Here is a 23,858-nt window from a genome sequence, read left to right as displayed (position 1 = left end):
TTGGATTGATTTATTTCAACAGGTCTATTTAACTCAAATTGGATTAATATATATATATATATATATATTAAAAAAAAACAAACAAAAAAAAAACACGACCGAATGGATACCTACTTCTAAATGGTGATAAACCTCAAGTCTCAAAAATCTCTAATTATAAATAAATAAATAAATATAAACTTTTAGATTATTAAATAGTCTAGATTATTTGTAAAATGAACTCTACATGGAGAGTGTGTGTTTTATACAGGGAAGAAAAAGTCGACGATATGGTCAAAATGCCGGTGACAATATCTATTGTTGGCGAGTACCGACACCGATAGAGGGGGGGAAGAAATTTCTGTATGGATTATCGTGGAAATGTTGAGAGTGTCGATGAATGTCGAGAGTATCGATGAATATCCACATAAATCTCCATTTTCAAATGGATATTTATGGAATTTTGATGGAGATTTCGGTTGTCAGTAGAAATTTGAGTTGTCGGTCCATGGACTATGGTGGCCTTGATACCATTACTTCTTTTGCTCTGGAGGACAATGAATTTTGGCTGAGGAATTTGTTCGGGTTCATTTTACAGGTCATTGATGCTTGTTGTTGCTTCCTTCTAACACTTCTCGACAACAAACTATGGTTTCCAACCATTTTGGTCTTTATTGTAGGAAATGTTAAATATGCAGAAAGAACAATAGCTCTGTATCTTGCCAACTTCAACCGTTTTGGATCTCCTGTTCATGATTTCGAAGAATCAAATGCTGAAGGTACCGTGTTTGATTTCTATCTATCTTCAAAATCAAATCACATGGAGTTGCTGATGGTTTCTTTTTCCCTTTTCGAATTCTTCGAGGGGATTATTGGTGGTTCCTTCTTCGATAGCTTCATGATGTCTTGCAGGAGAACTCCATTTTCAAACTCAAGCTGCTTGATGGTGCCTTCCATTCTTCAATAAATTTTATATTTTTTTGGGTAATCTTTGAATTATTAGTTCGCAAATGGGCTGTTAGTCTTTGCATTCAATTCGATTTTTTATTCTTGTTTCATGGGAATGAGAAGCAGATTTGGAGCTCTATTGACTTTGGTTCTTGTAGAACATGGATACCAACCGTTCGACAAATTTCCCACATGAAAGTTATTTCTTTTCATTTGAAAATTTGTCCCTTTTTTCAATTACTTGTTATTGGTTTTGGCAGCCTGTAAAATTGGTTGACATTTTATATTTTTCAAAGTCTACCACTTAAAAAGGTTGTTTTTGTTGTCCAAAAATCACTTTGTGGATCTTGGCAATTATCCTTTAAATTATTAGTTCACTAATTGGTGTATTTGTAAGTAGTACAGGGAACTCTGGTAACACGACATCACAATTAATATATGGCAATAAGAGTCCTACTCTCTCTTCAATTAGATACTTCTCCATCTCGCTATGCTTCCTTATTGCCTTTATTTGCAATATGCAGTCTATTATTACGTCTATATAAGTTTCTTGGCCACTATTCCTACATGGCAAGGAAAAGGAGAGTCCATTGAGTATGTTGCAACTTGCAAGAAATCTGAATAGAGGAAGCTTATTTTGGCCCTTCGGATTGCGAGCATTTTACTTGTCTGCCCCCTTCTTCCTCTGGATTTTTTGTCCTATATCTATGTATGCTTCATCTAATGTCATTTATCTCTATTTCTTGGACACAACAGCCAGCTTTACAGGACAACTTCACAGTTACTCCATTAAAGAGGGTGTGAGAACCAATGATGTGGAATCAGTTGGTCAACTAAATGTAACTGCTGCTGAAGATTAAATAATTTGTAATATATATTGTAATTAACAATGGTATTAAGTCAAAATATTTTATCAAACTGGATTTATGTGTCTTGTGTTATGTTTCAGTAACTTTAGTTGTCCTAAAGTGATGTAGAATCAGTTGCATAAAATAATTTGTCATATTATATTGTAATTAACAGTGGGATTAAATCAAAATATTCAATCAAATTGGATTTATGTGTCTTGTTAGAACATTAATAGGACTATGAACCATGAATGTTTATGATTTTTAGCTACTTTAGTTCTTTTAGCTGTCCTCTTTTTAAGAATGGGTAGGAAATAAAGGTTGGGGTTTTGAGTAAGCAATTCTTTCCAATTTGATAGCAGAATGAGAAAGTAACTCTTTCTAGTTGTTTCTTTTTTTTTAAATTAAAAAGAAATTAAATTTTTTATATTCTAAATTAAATATTTATAGTTTTTATAATTTTATCAATATTTCCATCGATATTTTTATAAAATTATATTTTTAATATTTTCATCGATAACGATATTTTCATCACTAATTTTATAAACCAAAAAACCAAAGGCAAGATCCTAGGATCAGCAATAACAATGAATATTATAGTGGATTGACGTGTCACATATATGGGACTTGTGTTTAATGCACAAAAGCTAGTGCTGCAACGCGAGAAAAAATTACTAAAAAAAATTCGTGTGACGTGGGCAGCGAGTGAGATCACGCGGTTGACGCGGCTTGTTCCTTGTTGTGGTACCGACGCGCACGAAAGCGAGAGAAAAAAGAGACAAAACACCTCGCGACCGCTTCTCAATTTATTTCCCCATTTGTTTCAGATCCGTTTTAGGCTTTCAGATTTCCAATCCATCTCAGAATTTCCTCACCTCTCAATCTTTCTCTTACGATTTTAGGTTAGTTTTCTGGGTTTTCTGTTACCGATCATGGCGAGCCTCACTGACAACAACAACAACCAAGAGGAATCAAGCCCTCTTCTGGAAAAGCAAGTCGAACGGGCTGAGAGCAATGTCGCCAAGCCCGTCAAGGCTTTTCCGGATACTCAAGCTCCGGTTAAATCTCCGGCACCTGAACACAATGGGGCCGCGATTTATGGTTGGACCGCAGATGGTTTGCCTCTGGTACACGGGAGCGTGGTGGGTGAGCCAATTCAACGGACACAGTGGAACTCTGCGCTCTGCGCTTGTCTCGGTCGCAACGATCACTTCTGTAGCAGCGATCTTGAAGTTTGTAAGTATTGTTCCCTTGGTGTTTCTTTGTCTTGTCCAGTTTGGACTTTTCGTGGTTTTGGATTTTTTTTCTTTTTTTTTTTTTCTTTTTTTTGTTTATCGTTCTTAGCTCTAATTGATTGGATCTGGGTATAATTTTGAATAGGAAATTGTGTTAGAAATGGTGGTAAACTGGATTAATAAGGACAGCATCAGATGCGCATTACCTACTTAATTATGGCGATCCTATCATAATCTATCAGTTGGGATTTGTGACTCTGCTACTGTTATTTTTCGTTGTTTGTGTTTGGTATTTAATTTGGACCAGTTGATGTATGTTCTTTCTCTATCTTTATTAGAAGTCATGAGAACAGAAACGTAAAGTTAGAAAGTTAACTGGTAGAGCATTTGTTGATTGCAATCTTGTTGATTGTATGGAAATCATGTTTGATTGTAATTGAGAGTTATCGTATTTTTTGCTTATTTGCTCTCTTATGATTCTTGTAGCATGTGCAATTATCAGCTTTAGCTTTCGACCATACCTCTTTGGCAGTGTATGAAGTAGTTGAATGGACTTGTGTCTAAGAAATTACAAATCATTAATTCTTATGTTTGGTATAAAGCTATTTCATGGAACCTAAAGGTCAATATTTTTAGGGACATGGTATCAATATTATTTTCATACTAATGATTGTGATATATGGCTAGGTCTTCTTGGAAGCTTGGCTCCTTGTTTATTGTATGGAAGCAATGTCGAGCGTCTTGAATCAAGTCCTGGGACTTTTGCAAATCACTGTTTGCCTTACACTGGTCTATATCTTGTTGGAAATTTCTTTTTTGGTGGGAATTTTCTTGCTCCATGGTTTTCATATTCTAATCGCAGTGCTATGCGCAGGAAGTTTAACCTAGAGGCAAGTTATTTCTTTCATTCTTTTCACACTCATTGGTGACATGAAGTACCCACACATCTTTAAGCTTTAGAATAGTAAATGTTGTCATTCAATTGTTTTTGTAAATGTTGTCATTCTATTAACCTAGAGGCAAGTTATTTCTTTCATTCTTTTCACACTCATTAGTGACATGAAGTACTCACACATCTTTAACCTTTAGAGAAGTAAATGTTGTCATTCAGTTATTTTTGTAAATTAACTGGGCCTCAAATTTATTGGAAAATAAGCTGTCTTATATAACAAAAGAGAACTATTCTGAAGTTTTTATTTTTATTTATTTATTTATTTCATGATTTTTGGTGAGGAGCAGGGCAGTTGCGAAGCACTTAACAGGTCGTGTGGGTGCTGTGGAAGCTGTGTGGAAGATGAGGTGCAACTTGAACAGTGTGAATCAGTCTGTGACTTGGCAACTCATATATTCTGCCACAAATGTGCCCTTTGCCAGGAAGGTCGTGAGCTCCGTCGCAGGATGCCTCATCCCGGCTTCAATGCTCAACCAGTTTTAGTTATGATACCTCCTGGAGAGCAGGTAATGGGCCGTGGAGCCTGAGTGTGTTTGCCTGAGTATGACGCTATTATGGCATTGTCTATATTTCAGTTTTATATGATGTCAAGAGTGGTGTATTGAATTACCTAAATTGCTATTTACCCTATAGGTTGGCATCTAAATCCTATAAAATATAAATAACATGAAAATAGCAGACGTTCATTTGTATTGGTTTAATATATTGTAATGCCGTTTATGTATAGTTGTCTTGTATCATTGCATATCTTTGGTATTTCATTCCAATGTAAAATGCTTGGCCCTAGATTGTCTGGAAGTGGTGCTATGGACCGTCTTTATGTTGGTCTTAATCATACATTGATTAATATCTGATGTGTTTAATCGTCAATTCCTTAATTATCCAAGGCCAATTAGTCTTTGTAATAGAGTTACAAATATTATCGCCCAAAGCCTTATAATTAATTATGTAAGGGAAGCTTTTTACAGTTAGTACTGTGTCTTTTAACTCGAGGTGGACATTTAAAAGATATTTGACAAAAAGAGTAGAAATTTTATAGAAAATCACATCTCTATAGCTTATTTAGTTATACTCGGTAAATCTAGAGTTAGGAGTCGTAAAATAAGACTTGATTGATCTTTAACAAAAAGGTTCTAAATTAGGCTCCTAAAAAAATGAGGTTAACCTTGTAAATAGTTGCATTTCCTCTTCTATATTCCAAGTCATAGGTGAGGAAGTAGATATCGAACTTAGAAATATGAATAAGCAAAATATATATATATATATATGGAATTGTTGCTGTGGGAAAGTTACCCATTAAGTGATGGGTGAAACACATCACGTCCCTCAATATGTTGCGGGATATATGTTTCGTCCATTACTTAGTGAGCGATTTCCCTTACAATATCCCTCCTATGTATCTGTGTGCATGCGTGTGTGTGGGCATTCTTGCCTGCGTTGGCAGGTGGGCAGGCGGACAGGCGTGTGGGTGGTGTATGGGGGTGTGGGTGTGTGTGTGTGTGTGTGCGATTACCTATGAAGCTGATTCAGGTCATAGTGTTAAAAAGCTTCAGGTCAGGTTCTATTATTTTGTCTTAATCAAGTCAATTTGCATAAATCAAAATCTTAAGTGCTTCTTTTGATATTTTCCTGCCCAGTTCGAATTTTCACACTTCGGTATACAAATGAAAAAAGAAAAAAATAGTTTGGGGGTCCTAATTACTGAACAAGCAAAACAGTATAATGATAAAAGTGTTGTAAATTCATTGTTTAAAGAAGACATGAGACATTTTTTGGGGAGTTCTAAGGAAGAAGATAAACACATCATATAAAGCTGTAAATACAAGTAGTATAGTGGGTTCAGGATTTAATAATGTGCAACAGACGAATGAAACCGATCTTGCGAAAGATCGCATGCATCCAAGAAGAATGATGGCCATAGCTTAAGGCTATTTCATATTTTTCCCTTGCACTAAAAAAAAAAAAAAAGGGAAATCTGTTTAGAAGTATGCTAAAAGGGTGACTGATAAGCTAACAAAAACAACAAATCTAATCAAATTTAATTTGTTTGTATTGGTTGTTTCATTATAATAGGATTGGATAGACTTCAAATATTTAAAACCAATGGCTAGATTTAAAAAAAGTTAAAGAGAGAAATTGATGGAATCGATCTAAACCGAACCGATTTAAAAATATAAATAATAAAAATATTTATATTTAAAAAAATAATTAGTAAATTATTGTTGTTTTTGTTTTATTTAATATTTATATTGATTTGAGTTATTTAATTAAAAAAAATAGTTGTAATTTATATATTATTTTAATAAATTTTTATTCTAAAAATAAATAATTTACATTTTTAAAATGTTAAGAGATTTTAATAAAAAAAAAAATTAGCTATTTTACACAAAAATGAACAAAATTAAAAGTTTCAATTACTAATATTTATCTGCCCCAAAAAAAAATAGGTAACCTAAAATTTTAAAATCTAAAAGTTACAAACTCAACTAGCCAAGTCTAATCATATTTTCTAAAACAACCATCCAATTCAAACCAAATGGATCATTATCAATTGGAATTAATGTTAAAATCAGTTTGGATCATATTAAAAATTATTGATATGAACCTAATCAAACTAGTGAGCAAGAGAAGAGAATAGATTTGGGTAGAGAAAGGAGAAGCAAGGAGTTGGAAAATTAACTTCATTAAAACCTAGAAACTGATTGCATCACTAATTAATATAGATCCACTACTTCTAGAAAGTAATAACTGAACAACAGTTATAAAGAAAAGTGTGACTTCATCCTTGTCAGGTAATGTCTAGGGAAATCGCACTTCTTGTTCCACCAATTGTTCTATAGTCTTTTCATTTGCCAAATTAATTGATTCTTTGATCATATAGAATTGTGGTTCCCAGTAACAGTGACCCTGGATGTACTTTTCATCACAGTAATAACAAAGACCTTTGGCTCAACACTCTCTTAAGTCTTTGAGTTGTGATTTTCTTCTAACAAATAAAAGGTTGATGATTTAACTCTGCAGTGGAGGGGCACCTAAGAGGTTTGCAATTGTCTCTACTGTAGGTCTCGGTGGCTCGCCCCATTCCTATTTGCAAATTAGAAGTTTTTCTTTTGTTTGTTTTTTTTTTTTTTTTTTTTTTTTTTTTTTTGGGGAGGGAGGGCGGGCTGAAAACATGGATTCATAGAAACCAAAAAAGAAGGCTCAAACAACACAGCCTAGACACAAGAGGCTTCCTCATGTATACTCTCCTGTGTCATGATGTCCAAAATATTTAGGGGCAACCAACCTGGATCTACGAATCCACAACAAACTTGAGTTGACACCCATTTACAAATAGAGTGGGCTAGTCTATTAGCTAGCCTAGGAGCCCAAACAAAGATTAAATCAACAAAACTGTCATTGTACCTCAGAATATCACTAAAGCATTTTTCTGATGCCCAATGGAGAGCAGAGCTCTCCCTTCTGTTTACTGCATGAATCACACAAAGTGCATCCGACTCTATAATGACTTTAGGCCACTCCTGCAATTTGGCCAACTCCAAGGCCTTCCTAATTGCTTCTAATTCTGCCACCTTAGGAATAGATGATTTGGACTTAAAAGCATGGATGTGAATCACCTTACCTCGATCATCTCTCGCTATCACCGCCAAGTGACTTCCACAACTTGTTACTGCAGCATCCGAGTTTATCTTTATGTAATCTGTTGGGGGTATTGTCCCAATATGCAAATTGCTACCACTCGACTCCTCCTGATTGTCCAAAGTCAGACTTTCTCGCTTAGGTGCTTCGAGCAGCTCATTGGTTCGATTCCTTATAGTCACAATTGAAAGCTCCACATTCAGTCTGTTACCTTCATGGATAGTTTGATTCCTGAACCACCACAAATGCTCCAGTATACGGGCACTAAAGACAAAGAACAACTCCTTGTATTCAACACCAACAAGAAGAATTCCTATTGGATTAATGATACACTTAAGGAAGGACATGAGATCCATGCAACTTGTTTGTTCCCATCTGACACCCCACGGGCTTGCAAACCAAACCCTTTTAGCCATTTCACAATGAAAAAACAGATGATTCTCATTTTTAGTATGCTGGCACCCATGGACACAATCTAAATTCTCCACTGCTACTCCTTTGTTCACTAGATTAGAAGCCACCGGGAGACCACAGTTGCTAATTTCCACAAGAAAAACTTCGTTCTTTCGTGAAGTTAGCTTTTCCACAGCGTCCTCCACCAATTATCAACCCTACTTTCAGTTTCCTCGTCAACTTGATAAGCTGATTTTACAGAGAACGTACGAGACTTTGTTTTTGTCCAAATTAATCTATCTTCTTGGTCTTCCTTTGCCCAAAACATCTCTTTAATGTTCTTAACAAACTCCTGGTCGAATAATCCTTCTAGTTTCTCATCATCCCACTCCCCATTTTCCTTCTTAACGGAGTTGACCATGCCGAAGGTTTCTCTCGTCGTATCCTTGGGCCTAGGAATAAAGCCAGGTAAGTTGGGGACCCAAGGATTCTCCCAAAAATTGATCGAGTCTCCTTTTCCAACTTTAAAGCACACACCCTTCATCAATAATGGTCTGATTTTTAGGACTCCTGTCCAGAACCAAGAACTTCTAGCTTTCTTCTTGCAATTCATAAAGGAAGACTGGGGAAAATATTTAGCTTTTAGAGCCTTCACCCATAATTTATTCTCTTCCGCAGTTAAACACCAACCAGTTTTCGCTACCAAAGCCTTATTGGAGCTCCACATTTTCCTGATGCCCAAACCTCTCGCCTCTTTAGGCTGACACACTTTTCTCCAGGCTATTGGTACTAGACATCTCGAAGCTTGAGTGTCATTCCTCCAAAGAAAGGCCCTGGCTGATTTTTCCAACTTGTCACTCCATCCTTTAGGCAAGAAGAAAGACGACATGGAATAAACAGGAATCAAATTTGCCACATGCTTGATGAGTGTAGCTCTCCCTGCCTGGGATAGCAGTTTGGCTTTCCATCCAGTTAATTTGGTCTCCACTTTCCTCCTCAACTCTTCAAAGGTCAACATTTTGTTCTTTTCCACAAAGAGTGGGAGTCCCAGGTGTTTGGTCTTCTTATTCAATTCCTTCATTCCAAGGCACTTTTTTATACTAACTCTACTTTTAATTGAAACATTTTGGGAAAAGAAACAACCGGACTTCTTTTGACTCTTATTATGTAATTTGTTTTGTTCCTCTATCATCCTCGCCACTCCAATTGCATCGAATAATGAATGTGGCTGTTTCATATTGACATCCGAATGGATGTCATCTTGTAAACCTACAATGAAACACCTAATCAAGTCATCTTTGAAGTTTGATCCAATTGGGGCTTCTGAAGGATCCTCATAGTCAATAGGGCCGAACTTGTGCAAAATGGCTTTGATGAATTTGTGCCATGAAAAGGGTCCCTTGAGCTTATATAATCAGCGGTGCCATTGCAGTGCAACTCCCTCTAAGTGAAAAAAGGCCAGTTGTATTTGCTTATGGGGTTTACACTATTAAACTCGAAATATTGTATGCATTTATACATTCACCCATTAGGATCCTCCCAATTAAATTTTGGAAAATGCAACTTGAGTTTTGTAAGGGTATTATCGAGCTTTGTAGTAATCGAAGTTTTCTCATAGGTTGAAGAAGGTTTGTTCGTTGAGGTCTCTCTATGGTAAAAGTGGTTGATGTCCCAGTGGATGGTCTATTGCACTTGCTGAACACGCAACGATTGCAATTCAAGCTAAGCTAGGTGCAAGGTTGAATGTAGTTGCTCAAACTTGCTATCATGCTTGGCTAGGATTTCTTGAACCTCGATGCAGAACTTGGCATTAGTCTTCCCACGTGTCTCCATAGTTCTACGACTCTGATACCACTAATATGAACCTAATTAAACCAATGAGCAACAGAAACAGATGGGATTCAAGGAAAGAGAGAGGAGTAGCAAAAAGGAATTGCAAAATTAACTTCATTCATACCTAGAGACTAATTACATCCACTAATTAATATAGTTCCACTACTTACTAGAAAGTAAAAATTGAACAATGGCTACAATAGACAAGTGGAATAGCCCTCTTACACCCAGCCAATCATCAGTTGCTCCCAAACCTTGCAATAGTCTTGGACATGCTTGGTACGTGGACACAATATTCATTATCAATTACCAAACCGATTAATGATTGGATTAAAATGGTCACAAAAATAGATTGGTTTTGGACCATGAGCATCCCTAGATATGTTTTTCCAAGTCCTAATCGATAAGGCGCTTTTCTTAATTGTTGGTAGGATAGAGTTAGCTGCATTAATCATAGTGACACTGTCAGACACATTTACATTCCCCTTGCATTACTGAAGATGCAATATCAAACTGTAAGCAAGAAAATATAAAATCAAAATTTAGGCATTAAGCAACCACATTATTATTCAAGGACCAAAACAAGTAATCAAATATAAATTTATCCATAATTTTAGCGTGTATTTGAACAGCGTAACATGTTCCATCACGACCAAATTGCAACAAATCATCAATTGAGAACCTAAATTGCAACGTTCTAAAACCAAAATAAAACCCTAAATTATACTTTTGATAAACTAGAAGATTCTAAAATACAGTTGACCCCATTAAATTTAATCCAATGTTCTTAGAATTTAGAACATTAGCAATTATTATTATGATGCTTCATTTTTTAACCTTTTTTTTTTTTTTTTAAATTCTTTCATCGTTGAAACAAGAAGTATTTTTAAATTTTAATGGGCGAGACAAAGAGAAGGGTTAAAGAATGAAAGGAAGACATGGGAACCAGAATTCAAAGAACAAGCAACATTCTCACTGGTCTCTAAACACACAAAAGGTAAATTCAGCTAAGTTAATTCCAATGTCTATGAACTATGGAAGGAAAAAAGAAAAAAACTCTCTCCCCACCATAAATGGTAGAGAACTTCCGAACACAACAGTTCAACATGGAGCAAACCGACAGATTGCGCATTTGATATCTATTCTCCAAGAAATTTGACAGACTGCTTTTTGATATCTATTCTCCTGGTGCAGATACGCCTTGTTTCAGTCTCTCTCTTTTCAACTTCTTCTTGGAGACTGGCTTCTTTTTTCGTGGGGGGAGAGTCTTCTGCGCATATGAGTAGAGTATATAATTCCCAACCAGGAAAGCTAGTAGTATCCCAGCAACAAGAAGCAACACAATCAGCCCAGGATTAAACCCTTTCACTTCAGCATCCTTGATCGCATCATCCTGTCCAATAGAAAACAGATCATAAGAGTAAAACATGGCAACTCCAACAACTGTTCCAAGAATTGAAAATGAATTTCTGAATTTCTATTTAAGCTGATGCAACCACTCAAGAATTCATGATGCATCCAAAAATGCCAATTATTCACATCAATACTAGTTCTCGTTAAAATTAGGGCCATAAAAGCCACTTGAATGTACGAAGCCAAGATTTCAAGATGCACAGATAACTCTCATTGCCCCACCAATTCTCAGAATTACTAATTTTTTGTCAGCTCTGGATGAGCAAGTTAAATACGGATGGTCAACTTCAACTTCTCTAATAGCGAAAAGAAGTAATACTTTTTGACTTTCATTGACAATTAATGAAATCAAATATGATGGCAAAGATTAAACTTCACAATATGATAAAAGAGTAATTACGTCAATTTATCTTAGTGGGTTGTTCAACAAACAAATAGAAACTCCAAATGAGATTCCTACCATGAAATTTTTACTATGCACATCTATATTTGCTGGCAAAAATGAATTGTTTCTATACACAAATCTAAAACTTCAAAAATGATTTCATGATCACATCCGATCCCTTTTTCTTCTATATCAAGCACTCAAAACATAGCATTTAGCATTTAGCATTTAGCATTTAGTGAGAGTTGAAGTTTTAAAAAGCTGTTATTAGATTTTTTTCAGAATTTCTCAAATTGGACACTGACTCCTTAATAAGTAGTTCATCATATATCTCAATTCAAACGTTTACAATAACCATTCAAATTTATAGATATGCACTTGCATTAATAATGCAAACAATTAGCCCCAACCTGTGAATCTGAAATGCATTTTCTTTAATCAGATGTAGGCATGCATCTAACAAAAAACTATAATTGGACGGCCAAACTATCAAAACCAAAAACCTAAGGGAGACAATTTTCCCCAACTAAAATTGTTATCTGTTGAAACATATTCGAAAAATGAATAGAAATATTAATATAATTGAAAACCCTTTTTCACGCACCCTGATCTCACGAAATTACGCTAATTTTTTTTTTTTTTTCAACTTACTCTAATTTTAAGCTAGAAGAAAAACCTAGATAAATTAAAAATTTAAAGGAAAAAAAGAATCTCCACAAAATAAATTTTTTTTTTTTTTTTTTTGGAGAGAAAAGTAATCAACCACAAACAAAATCGTATCCACTACTTCATAAACAGACATGCAAGCTATATATATATATATATATATATTAAAACGAAACGAAAAATAAGGTTCATAAAATCTTTTGAGAGAGATGACGAAATCTGAAATTGAAAATTATACAAGCAGATCTCGTCAATTTTGCCAGAAAATTTGGGATTTCGTCGGAAAAAATTACCAGGCGATCGAACGTGCTATCTTTGTCCATGGATGCAACTCTGAGCTACCTGCACCGGAGAGGCCACCGGAGAAGGTTCGAGAAGAGGGGAACGACAACTATCAAGACTCAGATCTAAGGTACGCCACTGGGACCCGGCAACGAAAATTGAAGCTCCGTCAATCAATTATATATTGCCCCATGTTTCTCAAGCGCTGACTTGTGTGATTCATCTACATCACCTTTTTGGGCTACGACCTCATTTTTGGGCTGAATACTTGGTTTTGGACTTCAAGATTAAAACCTCGAGATGTTCATTTTGCATTCGAAATGAGAATATATATCGTCCCCATTTTATTTTATTTTATTTTATTTTATTTTTTAACGTAAATCAATATAAGATAGAATCTCTTTGTTTATATAAAAAAACATCTATTTAATATAGCTGGTTAAAATAGAATTTTTATTTATAGAGTTTTATATAATAAATTTTTTAGAAAAAAAAAATTTATTAAAAAATTAATAAGTGTTTGATTGTAAATAAAAAAACTGCATTAAATATTTATTAAGATATATTAAATACTTGTTAAATTTTCATATAAAATATAAAAAAAAAATTTAAAGAAGTTCAAAATTTGGACTTTTCTAAAACATCTTAAAAAAATTTTATTTTTTGATCAACAAGTACTTGTTAACTTTTGCTAAATACCTTTAGATTTTCATAAAAAAAAATTTAGTTTTTAAATAGAGTTTTTGAGGAAAAAAAAAAAAAAAAAAAACCTACCAAACAAAGGCTAAAATAGAGACATCGAAAAACAAAAGGTTCATATATAATTAATCTTGCCCATTTATTATTTTATAGAACTATGTTATTTCTTCATATGTATTTCCCATCAAATGGATAACAAAGAATGAAGAATCATATCATGGTATAAATTAATTATTCTGACCATTTCTTTTCCACCCCACTTGTTCTCAATCAAGTGGTACTAATACCTCATGAACACAATAAACCTCATCATTTCTTTTTTATTAATGTTTCAGAGATTTGATTAAAGTTTTTTCTTTTTTTTTCTCAAAAAAAAAAATTTCAAATATTTGGCCACCGAAAAAACTATATGGGCTCATTGGTTTTTTGTTCCATTCGCTTAGAATTTTTTTACAATTTTGCCGACTTTAGATATTGGCCCATTATAGGCCCAAAAAATATTTAGTATACTTTTTTTTTTTTTTTTAACCGAATTGACAGGATCCGATCTTAGTCAAACCATAAATTCTTATGTTGCTAAATCCGATTATGCAACCAAATCTCCATCTAATAAGCAAATTGCCAATGAGAAAGCATAATTTATGAAAGCATAATTTATATAATAATTTTAGTCTATATCAAAACCATTACACATGAAAAGCCAAAAATAATCTTGTTAAATAGTTTTTTATGTTAAAATATTTTTATAATTCAAAATACTGAGTTATTAAAATGTTTGTCTCAGTTAGTACTGGAGCATAAAAATCAAATTCCAATTAAGTATGACAAATGATTAAGAGATCCTGCATATATATTTATGTGATTAAACACACATAAGTCCATACAATTTTTGTTTTTCACCAACATTTATATTTTTACTAGTTTTTATGCTATGTTTATTCTAAATTTGCTTTTAAATATGACTTTTACCAAATTTTTGAAAGTCAAAATATTTAGTTTGATCAATTTTTTATGCTGTTCAAACAAAGTATATCATGTGACATTTCATGAGTAGTGGATCTTGATGTGTAAAATTAACTTGCAAGTGTACGAATCATTTTCAAGTAATAAAGTGGAAAAATAAGGATGTGGGATTAAGAATTAAGTACTAAAGATAATTAGGTTTTGGTAATATTTGAACTAGCAATTAAGATAGCAATTGAAAATTAAATAAACTAAATTAAACAAAAACAAGAAATTAAAATTAGATCAATTTCAAGTAAGAGCGTGAGTTTAACAATTATGAATACTAGGGCATTTGACTTCACCACTAGCTATTCCAATTTAATTACTTAAATATGTGAATTTAATTAATTAGTAATTTTGTTAACCACACTTAATCACAAAATTAATCAAAAGTAGTTTCCACTCACAATTAATAATATTCACATAACCTAATTTATTCATTCCGGCCTATAAATTAAATCTTGCAAATTCATTAAGCATAGATTAAGCAAATAATATGGCATAAGACATAACTATTTTCCAATCAATTATGCATTCATGTAAATCATTGGAGATCCATAATATTATCATTTTCCAAGCTCAAATATTATTAAAATCATTCATTCCTTTCGGCTTATGAAAGCATTAAGCATACCAATGATTTATTAACAAAACATATTACTAATTAAATAAAACTTAACATATATTAAAATAATTAGACATTCATAGTTAGGGCTATATCATAACCCTAGTTATGAAATTAGTTTTATGAAATTAGTTTATGAAAAAAATAATTTCAACATCCATAATTATAAAGAAAAAAACAATAATGTTCACAATTAAAGAGAAAGAGAAGAGAATAAAAACTATTGAAGAAATCCTCCTCCAAAAGCTCTCCAAGTCGTAGTCTTCTTCTCCCCAAGTCGTAGCCTTCTTCTCCAAGCAAGCCCACGTCTCTATGCCTCCTCCAAACTCTCCAATTGGTCTTCTAAAACTCTAAAAATTTAAAACCCTAGAACCTTTAAGAGAACCTTAGAAACTCCCAAATTTTGGTTTGTTTCTATTTAAATCTCCTAAAAGCTCTTAAATAACTCTCTAAACTTGTATATATTTTCCTTCAATGTGGTGGGGGCTATATATATAGGATCTTGAGAATCTTTTTCTCTCTTCATTTTCAATGTGGGAGTCTTAAAAGGTACCTTTTTTAGGCCATTAAAAGGGTTTGGCGAGTTTCATGTGTAAAAAGAAAACTTAATATTACTTGCTCTCTACTACTTTATTTTTATCTAATTCCTGCTAAAAAAAATAGTTCATCAGTCTAATTTACCCTTAATGAAGCATGTGACATGACATGTGCCTCATTAATGATGAATTAAGCAATTATTGCTACTTGTCTTTATCTTGGCCCTCAAATTGTCTTGATTCCCTCTTTTGATCAATGATGGAGATTTAACTATAATATTCCTTTTTATAAATTCCAAACTTTAAATGACGATAACTCTTTGCTCGCATCTTAAAATTCAAAAATAACGAGACATTTGAAATCCTCAGATCGTGATGATTCATATGACATCCACTTCCATCATGAAATTCCCGATAGAATCTTTATGGAATCTTCAAGGTATTTTTTTAGAATCTTTTTAATGCTTAATCTGTTCAAGCTCAAATCTTGCTTCCCACCATAATTTGACCCAAGGAATCCATTTTTATGGTTGTTTTCTTAAAATTCTTCCTCTTTCACCTAGATTAAGAAAATTACATAATTAAGTATCGTTCTATAAAAAATTAACACAAACTAACAAATATTAAGCTATAAATATGGCATAAAATCATCAATATTTTAGACCTAACAAATACCCCCAAACTTAAGATTTGCTAGTCCTTAGCAAAGAAGAAGAATAAGAAAAATAAATCTTTTACAGAACATAAGATACTTTAATTAGGTACCTCAAAGATTGTATAATATATGAATTTTCAAATAGTTTCAAAGTAATTATATAACTCAATACCTTATCTTCTATCAAACATATATGATACTTCCAATGTGTGTGTGTGGAAATCATTTTATACACTTAATATCATGCATTTGAATAAATTTACAAGAATTAGATATTGATAATAAAGTATGAACTATCATATGCTTGGCTTAATTATCACTCTCCACTAATGTAGGCTTTCGCACCACCTTGAATCATTAGGACTTCATGGTTTCTATTATTAAAGCTAATGGATATGGCTAAATAAAGAAAAGGATAGGATATAATAAATCAAAGAAAGAAAGCTAAAATTAAATATTAATGAATAAATTAAAATTAAATATCAATGAATAAATTACTTGTAAAATTTGTTTCTTTTTTAGAACTTCTTTTCTTCTTTTAACTTCAATTTCAATATCCTTTTTCTCCTTTTTATTGTATTATTTTCTTCAAATCACACATATTCTTTCTTTATTTCTTTTTTTTTTTTTCCTTTCTTTTCCACTAAACGCCCAAACTTATTTTTCTTCTTATTGCACATTCAAACCTCCAATTTACACAAAAATACATACTAGAGCCAAATTCAACAAATACTTAACCTTCAAACTTCACTTTTTCCTTTTTTTTCAACACTCCAACAAACTCACAAGCATATGTTCATATTAATTCAATTACAGCTCTCTTTATAGTATGTTCAAGGGAGGAAAAAGAAATTTAAGGCTCAAAAAGGATAAGTAAATGTGGTTTAATGAACAAAAGGCTCTAATACATCTTTATGCATCCTAAAGGCTCAAATAAGGTACTAGTGGAGAATAATGTTTTAGGTAGGCTTGAAAGGCTCAAACGTAAACAAAGACGGCCTAAATCGTATTCTTAGTCATGCATTTACCTAGGATTTCGCCTTAAGCAATAATTAAACAAGTTCTAAAGTTCAATTAATAATAAAGTACTCTAATTCACGCAAACCTTCTTCAAAACACAATCTAAATTATGCATTATTGATTATGTGCTCAAAATTTATTGAAAGTAACAACATGTGAATATAATTTGAAGTATTTAAGCATACACAAAAACAAATCCACCATCTAAAAACCAATTTATTTTCAATCATAGTCTTATCATTGGCTCATTAAAGTATTTAAGAAAACACCACAAAAATAATTTTTATTATTATTTTTTTATTTTTTTTTATAATGAAGGAAAATAAAAGCTAAAACTAACATGTTTGAAAACTAATAAAAACACTTAAATGACAAGATTTCAAAAATGCAAAGCATGTTTTTCACCCCCAAACTTAAAATGAACAATGTCCTCATTGTGAAAAAAATAAAATAAAGCAAAAGTAAATAAAAGGTAAAGAATACTGCCCTATGAAGACATAGAATGTTCCTCGCAATGTAAAAACTTGGAAAAAACCTACATGTTGCATTTTCCCTACACACCATGCAGCCAAAAAAAAAGGCATGTACCCATGCAAGTTGATGTAATGCAATGCATATTCAAGGTAACCATACTCCATAAACTTAGCTTTAGACTTGAAATTCTCAACATATATCTTTCAATCTTTTGTACATAAACATCTTAAAACCTTGTAAGAATTCAAACAAAATACATCAAAACATCCTAAAACAAGAAAACAACTAAAAACAACTAAAATAAATAGATAAATATAAGGTAAAGAAAGAAACTTAGGTTGCCTCCCAAGAGCGCTTGTTTAAAGTCATTAGCTTGACTTCATCCTTTTGATGTTCAACCGGGATTAAATATGTAAATGATGTCATCCTCATAATATTGTCCAAGCTTATGATATGGAAATTGTGCATGATGATAATCTTGTGGCCTTAGCAAACTTTTAACTCCTTATACTATATAAGTCTCAATTTGAACTAAAAGCATGAATTGAACTTTCTTTTTGATAGATTAGATTCTTTTAGGTCCAAAAATGCTTTGTTTATCTCCTTTTGGGATGCATTCAACCTCAATTGCATTTTTGGAGCATGGATATACATCTTGGGCTCTTGAAAATTCAATATTTGGCTTGAAAAGTTGAGATTTAGCCTCTGTTGGTAAGCAATTTTCATGAAGTGCGGCCATAGCTTTATCCTCATCGGATTTGGACAAATTTTGGCTTGATTGATTCCTTGACTTATCCTCTTCATGATCCTTAAGCCCTTTTTGCAATGAATTTGAAGGAAAATTAGAAAATTCCCATGAACTAGTGATAATGCATTAGGAAACTTCTTCTGGTGGGCAATCTTGGTCATGTGTATGTACCTCATTAAAATTATCCAAAATTGAAGATTCTTGCTGCATTTCACTCCTTATAGACAGCTCTTCATGTTCCTCAAATCCTTTGTCATCATTATGTGGCTCTTGAAAGGATTCAAATTCATCAACTTGCTTATTACAAGTAATCTCCATGTTAGTTTCCAAGTCTTCTTGAGATCCTTGTGAAAAGGTTGTCATTGGTTGCTCTAATTGAACTTGAAAGTTTGTACTTGGAGAATTTTGATTTTGCAACTTGCCAATTCCTTCATGACATTTAGAAAATGTTTTCCTATGCCTTTCCATACACTCGATCAAAGATGTGCTCACTTGATAACTTAAAAGATCTTAATTGTCATACCTTGAATAACTTTGTCGATCACTCCATCCACAATTATATGTGTTGGAATAAAAATTATGTTTTCGAAAGTCTTCGAATGGCTTTTTCAGAGCAAAAAGATTTCCCACTTGACAATATTCACTTAAATGATTGCCTCCACACCATTGACATGTTATAGCTTGAACCCCAAAATTTGCAACTTGATTATATTGTCTTGATAAATCTTCTATTGAGTCTTCTAGAGTAACATGATTCCCCACTTGACAATTTTCATTTGAGTGATTTACTCCACACCATTCACAAGATACAGCTTGAGCTCTTTTGCAATGAGTTTAGACATGATAGCAAGATTCTTTTGTAACTCGATAAAATTTTCACTTGGAGAACTAGTTGGCTTCCCATAATCCCAATAAGGTTGATGACCATAAGCTTGATATTTCATGATTTTCCTAAAAAGAAAACACTAACAAAACAAAGGTTCAAATTAATTGCAAATTTATCAAGCAAACAATTAAAATTAAACCCTAATATACAAACTAAAATTGAAAACAATAAAGATAAATAAAAGTTGAAAATAAGAAAAACTCCTAAGTATGCATAACTTTTAACCTAATCACCAATAAATTAAAAATACAAATTTGGTTTCAAGTACCACAAAATAAGCATTAAAAATTCAAAGCAAGTTGGCCAAACAAGCAAAGAATTAAAACCCTAGCATGCAACACTAAAACTAAAATTAAGAAATAAATATAAAAATTTAAAATAAGAAAACAATGTTCAAAGTACTACTAAACCCAATCCGAATTAATATTAATGCCTTAATCCCCAACAACCGCGCCAAAAACTTGATGTGTAAAATTAAATGGTAAGTGCACGAATCATTTTCAAGTAATAAAGTGGAAAAATAGGATTGTCGTACCCAAGGAATTAAGAATTAAGTACCAAAAATAATTAGATTTTGGTAATATTTGAACTAGCAATTAAAATGGCAATTGAAAATTAAATAAACTAAATTAAACAAAAACAAGAAATTAAAATTAGATCAATTTCAAGTAAGAGAGTGAGTTTAATAATTATGATTACTAGGGCATTTGATTTCACCACTAACTATTCTAATTTAATTACTTAAATATGTGAATTTAATTAACTAGTAATTTTGTTAACCATACTTAATCACAAAATTAACCAAAAGTAGTTTCCACTCACAATTGATAATATTCACATAACCTAATTTATTCATTCGGGCCTATAAATTAAATCATGCAAATTCATTAAGCATAGATTAAGCAAATAATATGGCATGAGACATAACTATTTTCTAATCAATTATGCATTCATGTAAATCATTAGAGATCCATAATATTATCATTTTCCAAGCTCAAATATTATTAAAATCATTCATTCCTTCCGGCCTATGAAAGCATTAAGCATACCAATGATTTATTAACAAAACATATTACTAATTAAATAAAACTCAACATATATTAAAATAATTAGACCTTCATAGTTAGGGCTACATCATAACCCTAGCTATGAAATTAGCTCATGGTAAAAATGATTTCAACATCCATAATTATAAAGAAAAAAACAATAATGTTCAAGATTAAAGAGAAAGAGAAGAAAATAAAAACTATTGAAGAAATCTTCCTCCAAAAGCTCTCCAAGTCGTAGCCTTCTTCTCCAAGCAAACCCACGTCTCTATGCCTCCTCCAAACTCTCCAATTGATCTTCTAAAACTCTAAACATTTAAAACCCTAGAACCTTTAAGAGAATCTTAGAAACTCCCAAATTTTGGATTGTTTCTATTTAAGCCTCCTAAAAGCTCTTAAATAACTCTCTAAACTTGTATATATTTTCCTTCAATGTGGTGGGGGCTATATATATAGGATCTTAAGAATCTTTTTCTTTCTTTATTTTCAATGTAGGAGTCTTGGAAGGTACCTTTTTTAGGCCATTAAAAGGGTTGGACGAGTTTCATGTGTAAAAAGAAAACTTGATATTAGTTGCTCTCTACTACTATCTTTTTATCTAATTCCTCCTAAAAAAAAATAGTTAATTAGTCTAATTTACCCTTAATGAAGTATGTGACATGACATGTGCCTCATTAATGATGCATTAACCAATTATTGCCACTTGTCTTTATCTTGGCCCTCAAATTACCTTGATTCCCTTTTTTGATCAATGGTGGAGATTTAACTAGAATATTACTTTTTATAAATTCCAAACTTTAAATGACGATAACTTTTTGCTCGCACCTCAAAATTCAAAAATAACGAGACATTTGAAATCATCATATCGTGATGATTCATATGACATCCACTTCCATCATGAAATTCCCGATAGAATCTTTATGGAATCTTCAAGATATCTTTTTGGAATCTTTTTAATGCTTAGTCCGCTCGAGCTCAAATCTTGCTTCCCACCATAATTTGACCCAAAGAATCCATTTTTATGGTTGTTTTCGTAAAAGTCTTCCTCTTTCACCTAGATTAAGAAAAATACATAATTAAGTATCTTTCCATAACAAATTAACACAAACTAACAAATATTAAGCTATAAATATGGCATAAAATCATCAATATTTTAGACCTAACATATCTATATTTTTCAAATAAGGTATGGATGCAATAACATTAGCCTAGCTCTTAACGATGGATCTATATTGCTCAAACGAGGTTTATATTTTGTTCATACAACAACCTTTCACATGTCATTTTCTAGTTGGATTTTAGCATCTTATTCAAAGAATTCTTATATGTTATTCAAACAATGTTCTTGTGTTTATTCCTATCCTTTCTTGATTCAGACAAAGAAAAAAGCTAAAAGCAAGCTCTAGGTTTCCAGATATAGCACAGATGACATTAATGAAGATTTATTGAACTTGAATGATTTTGGACCATAGAAAACATCTTTATATCATCCCTTAGATATCATGGACTATTTCTTTCACCATTATGTTGATTTTTATTGAGTATCTCACTTAGGATCTCTTAGATCTAGATTTCCTTACTTAGAGAGAGACAGACACTTAGGTTTCCCACTTGTTTCAAACACAGGTTTCCCATCTATTTCTAACATCACAAAGCACTACATCACAAAACACTTTGCCTAATCAATTTGGTTGATACTTTGGGATTTGTTACAAGAAATTTGGAATAATGGAGCCCTTGCAAAGGAGGCCTTGAAGAAGGATGTGTGTGTATCTTTACAAAGAGCAGTCACGGTGGTGGTTTGGGTTTAAGACCACCGCATCTAAAGTTAGAAATTCAATTACCCACTATCTCAATAGTTATGAATGTCAATAATAACCTTTACACTTAGATTAGGATTATTTTTTGGACTTTGTGGTTGGTTTATGGATAATGGACTTTTAGATTAGAGATGGTGGTTGACATTTGTGGCTTTTCTCATATAGACTTTCCAAATAAAAGATTTTGTGCCTGATTGTATTTTCTTCCACTATAGTTTTAGCTTATCAGATGTAGGAGGATAAATTCCTTATCTATTTACATTTATGCTATTTTTATTCACTACTTGTGAAAGGATTAAGTCCTCATCATTTACTTTATTACATTTACATTTTCTATTTATGAGAGGATTGAATCCTTGACTATGGAAATATACAACTGTAAATCTATAGTTTGGGGAAATGGAGATGATATGAAGTAGGGCTTCATTCTTGCAATTTTTTATTTTTTTTAATTTCAATCACCAAAAAGAAGTCTAGGCCGCCAAAATAGCCTATTCAACCCCCTTTCTAATCTAATCCGGATCTTCAAATATAGTCCAAAAGTACCCAGCTCAACCTCTTATCTTCAAGTCGATAACCTTACCACTTTCCAACTCTATCTACTATAAACTACTATGTACCTCAACTATTGCTTGTATGAGTTAGATAAAAGGATGGACAAGTATAAACACTCAAAGAGTAGAGTTTTACATACCTACACAAAATACCAATCATCTATTATAATAAAAATAATAGATTCATGAGATCCAATTATGTAATGCAATGTAGTTTGTTAAAATTTTGTGATCCATAAGAAAAAATTCCTTTTAATAATAAATCCAATTCAATGAAAAAAAAATCATAGGTGTTTACAAGAACAAATTCATGCACACTGAGTAGGTAAACTAATATTGCCTCTAATACATGTAAATAACACATTAGTCCATGTTGAGCGATTGTAAACTCACTTTTTTTTTAAATCTTTTTTTGTACATACAAGTATATAATAATGAAATTATTACTAAGCTTGATGGAGAAAATCGACATCAAACAAAGTAAACCCTAGCCACTATCCCATCATCTGGGGAATACCTCCAATCCAAATCAATGACAAATTTTGTATTTCAGCCTATAGTGCTTGAGGAAATGATTCTAAACCAAACTATAGGTGGATTCTACATAAAATATACTACTAGGGGGACATCTCCACACCCAAAATAATATCTTGCATGTAGTCCTTAGCTAAACCAAATTAGAGATAGGCGTACATTTAGTATTTCATGGATCAAACCAAGTAGAGAACAGCCAAGCATGAAAATTGTTGGGCGTCGGTTTAATTTAGTCGATTTTTTGTGTTTATTTTATAAATCGAATCGAACCAACCCATAGAGGAAAACAAAACAAAACAAAACCAATTTGGCTCGGTTTAGTTCGGTCTAGTTAAATATTTTATTATTTTTTAATTTTTAATAATTTTTTATTTTTAAAAAAAATATTATTATTTTTAATGATTTGAATTTAATATTATTAATATATTTAGTTAAATAATCTAAAAACACAAAAATATATTAAAAATATAATTTGGTTATAATAAAACAATAAAAAATTATACATAATATATAGGTTTGGTACGGTATGGGTTATTTTTAACCCAAATTGAAACAAACTCGTTTGATTTAGTCAATTTGATCAACCTAGTTTGGTTTGTGCCCAACCTTAAGAATGAACGCCTAAAATCATGTGCGTATAAATCAATAATCAATAATCATAATCATCAAAATACTAGTTGAGC

General features: G+C 32.2%; 2 protein-coding genes and 1 pseudogene across 2 annotated transcripts; 2 read left to right on the top strand and 1 right to left on the bottom strand.

The window, feature by feature from the left end:
• Window positions 1–487: 487 nt before the first annotated feature.
• LOC132800036 (uncharacterized) lies at window positions 488–1,787 on the top strand (annotated as a pseudogene).
• Window positions 1,788–2,522: 735 nt separating this feature from the next.
• LOC107409868 (cell number regulator 8) lies at window positions 2,523–4,688 on the top strand. The gene is made up of 3 exons (XM_048465819.2): window positions 2,523–3,011; window positions 3,698–3,900; window positions 4,250–4,688. Exons 1-3 carry the CDS (start codon window positions 2,708–2,710, stop codon window positions 4,487–4,489), a joined length of 747 nt encoding a protein of 248 aa, XP_048321776.2. The 5' UTR covers window positions 2,523–2,707; the 3' UTR covers window positions 4,490–4,688.
• A 6,090-nt stretch (window positions 4,689–10,778) lies between these two features.
• Window positions 10,779–12,836, bottom strand: LOC107409914 (DNA-binding protein S1FA). The gene is made up of 2 exons (XM_048466121.2): window positions 12,585–12,836; window positions 10,779–11,220 (listed from the first exon to the last, which is right to left on the bottom strand). The coding sequence occupies exons 1-2, from the start codon at window positions 12,612–12,614 to the stop codon at window positions 11,005–11,007; spliced, it is 246 nt and encodes an 81-aa protein (XP_048322078.1). The 5' UTR covers window positions 12,615–12,836; the 3' UTR covers window positions 10,779–11,004.
• Between the last annotated feature and the right edge of the window lie 11,022 nt (window positions 12,837–23,858).

This window comes from Ziziphus jujuba, chromosome 11, assembly GCF_031755915.1.
Source record: "Ziziphus jujuba cultivar Dongzao chromosome 11, ASM3175591v1".
Taxonomy (NCBI): Eukaryota; Viridiplantae; Streptophyta; class Magnoliopsida; order Rosales; family Rhamnaceae; genus Ziziphus; species Ziziphus jujuba.
This window is presented reverse-complemented; position numbering and strand designations above follow the sequence as displayed.

Bases quoted from the DNA above. Each gene is read 5' to 3' on its own strand.
- LOC107409868 (XM_048465819.2), top strand. From the start codon at position 2,708: ATGGCGAGCCTCACTGACAACAACAACAACCAAGAGGAATCAAGCCCT. The intron at 3,012-3,697 runs GTAAGTATTGTT...ATATATGGCTAG, and splicing joins TAGCAGCGATCTTGAAGTTT to GTCTTCTTGGAAGCTTGGCT. The intron at 3,901-4,249 runs GCAAGTTATTTC...GGTGAGGAGCAG, and splicing joins GCAGGAAGTTTAACCTAGAG to GGCAGTTGCGAAGCACTTAA.
- LOC107409914 (XM_048466121.2), bottom strand. From the start codon at position 12,614: ATGGACAAAGATAGCACGTTCGATCGCCTG. The intron at 11,221-12,584 runs GTAATTTTTTCC...TCTATTGGACAG, and splicing joins ATAGCACGTTCGATCGCCTG to GATGATGCGATCAAGGATGC.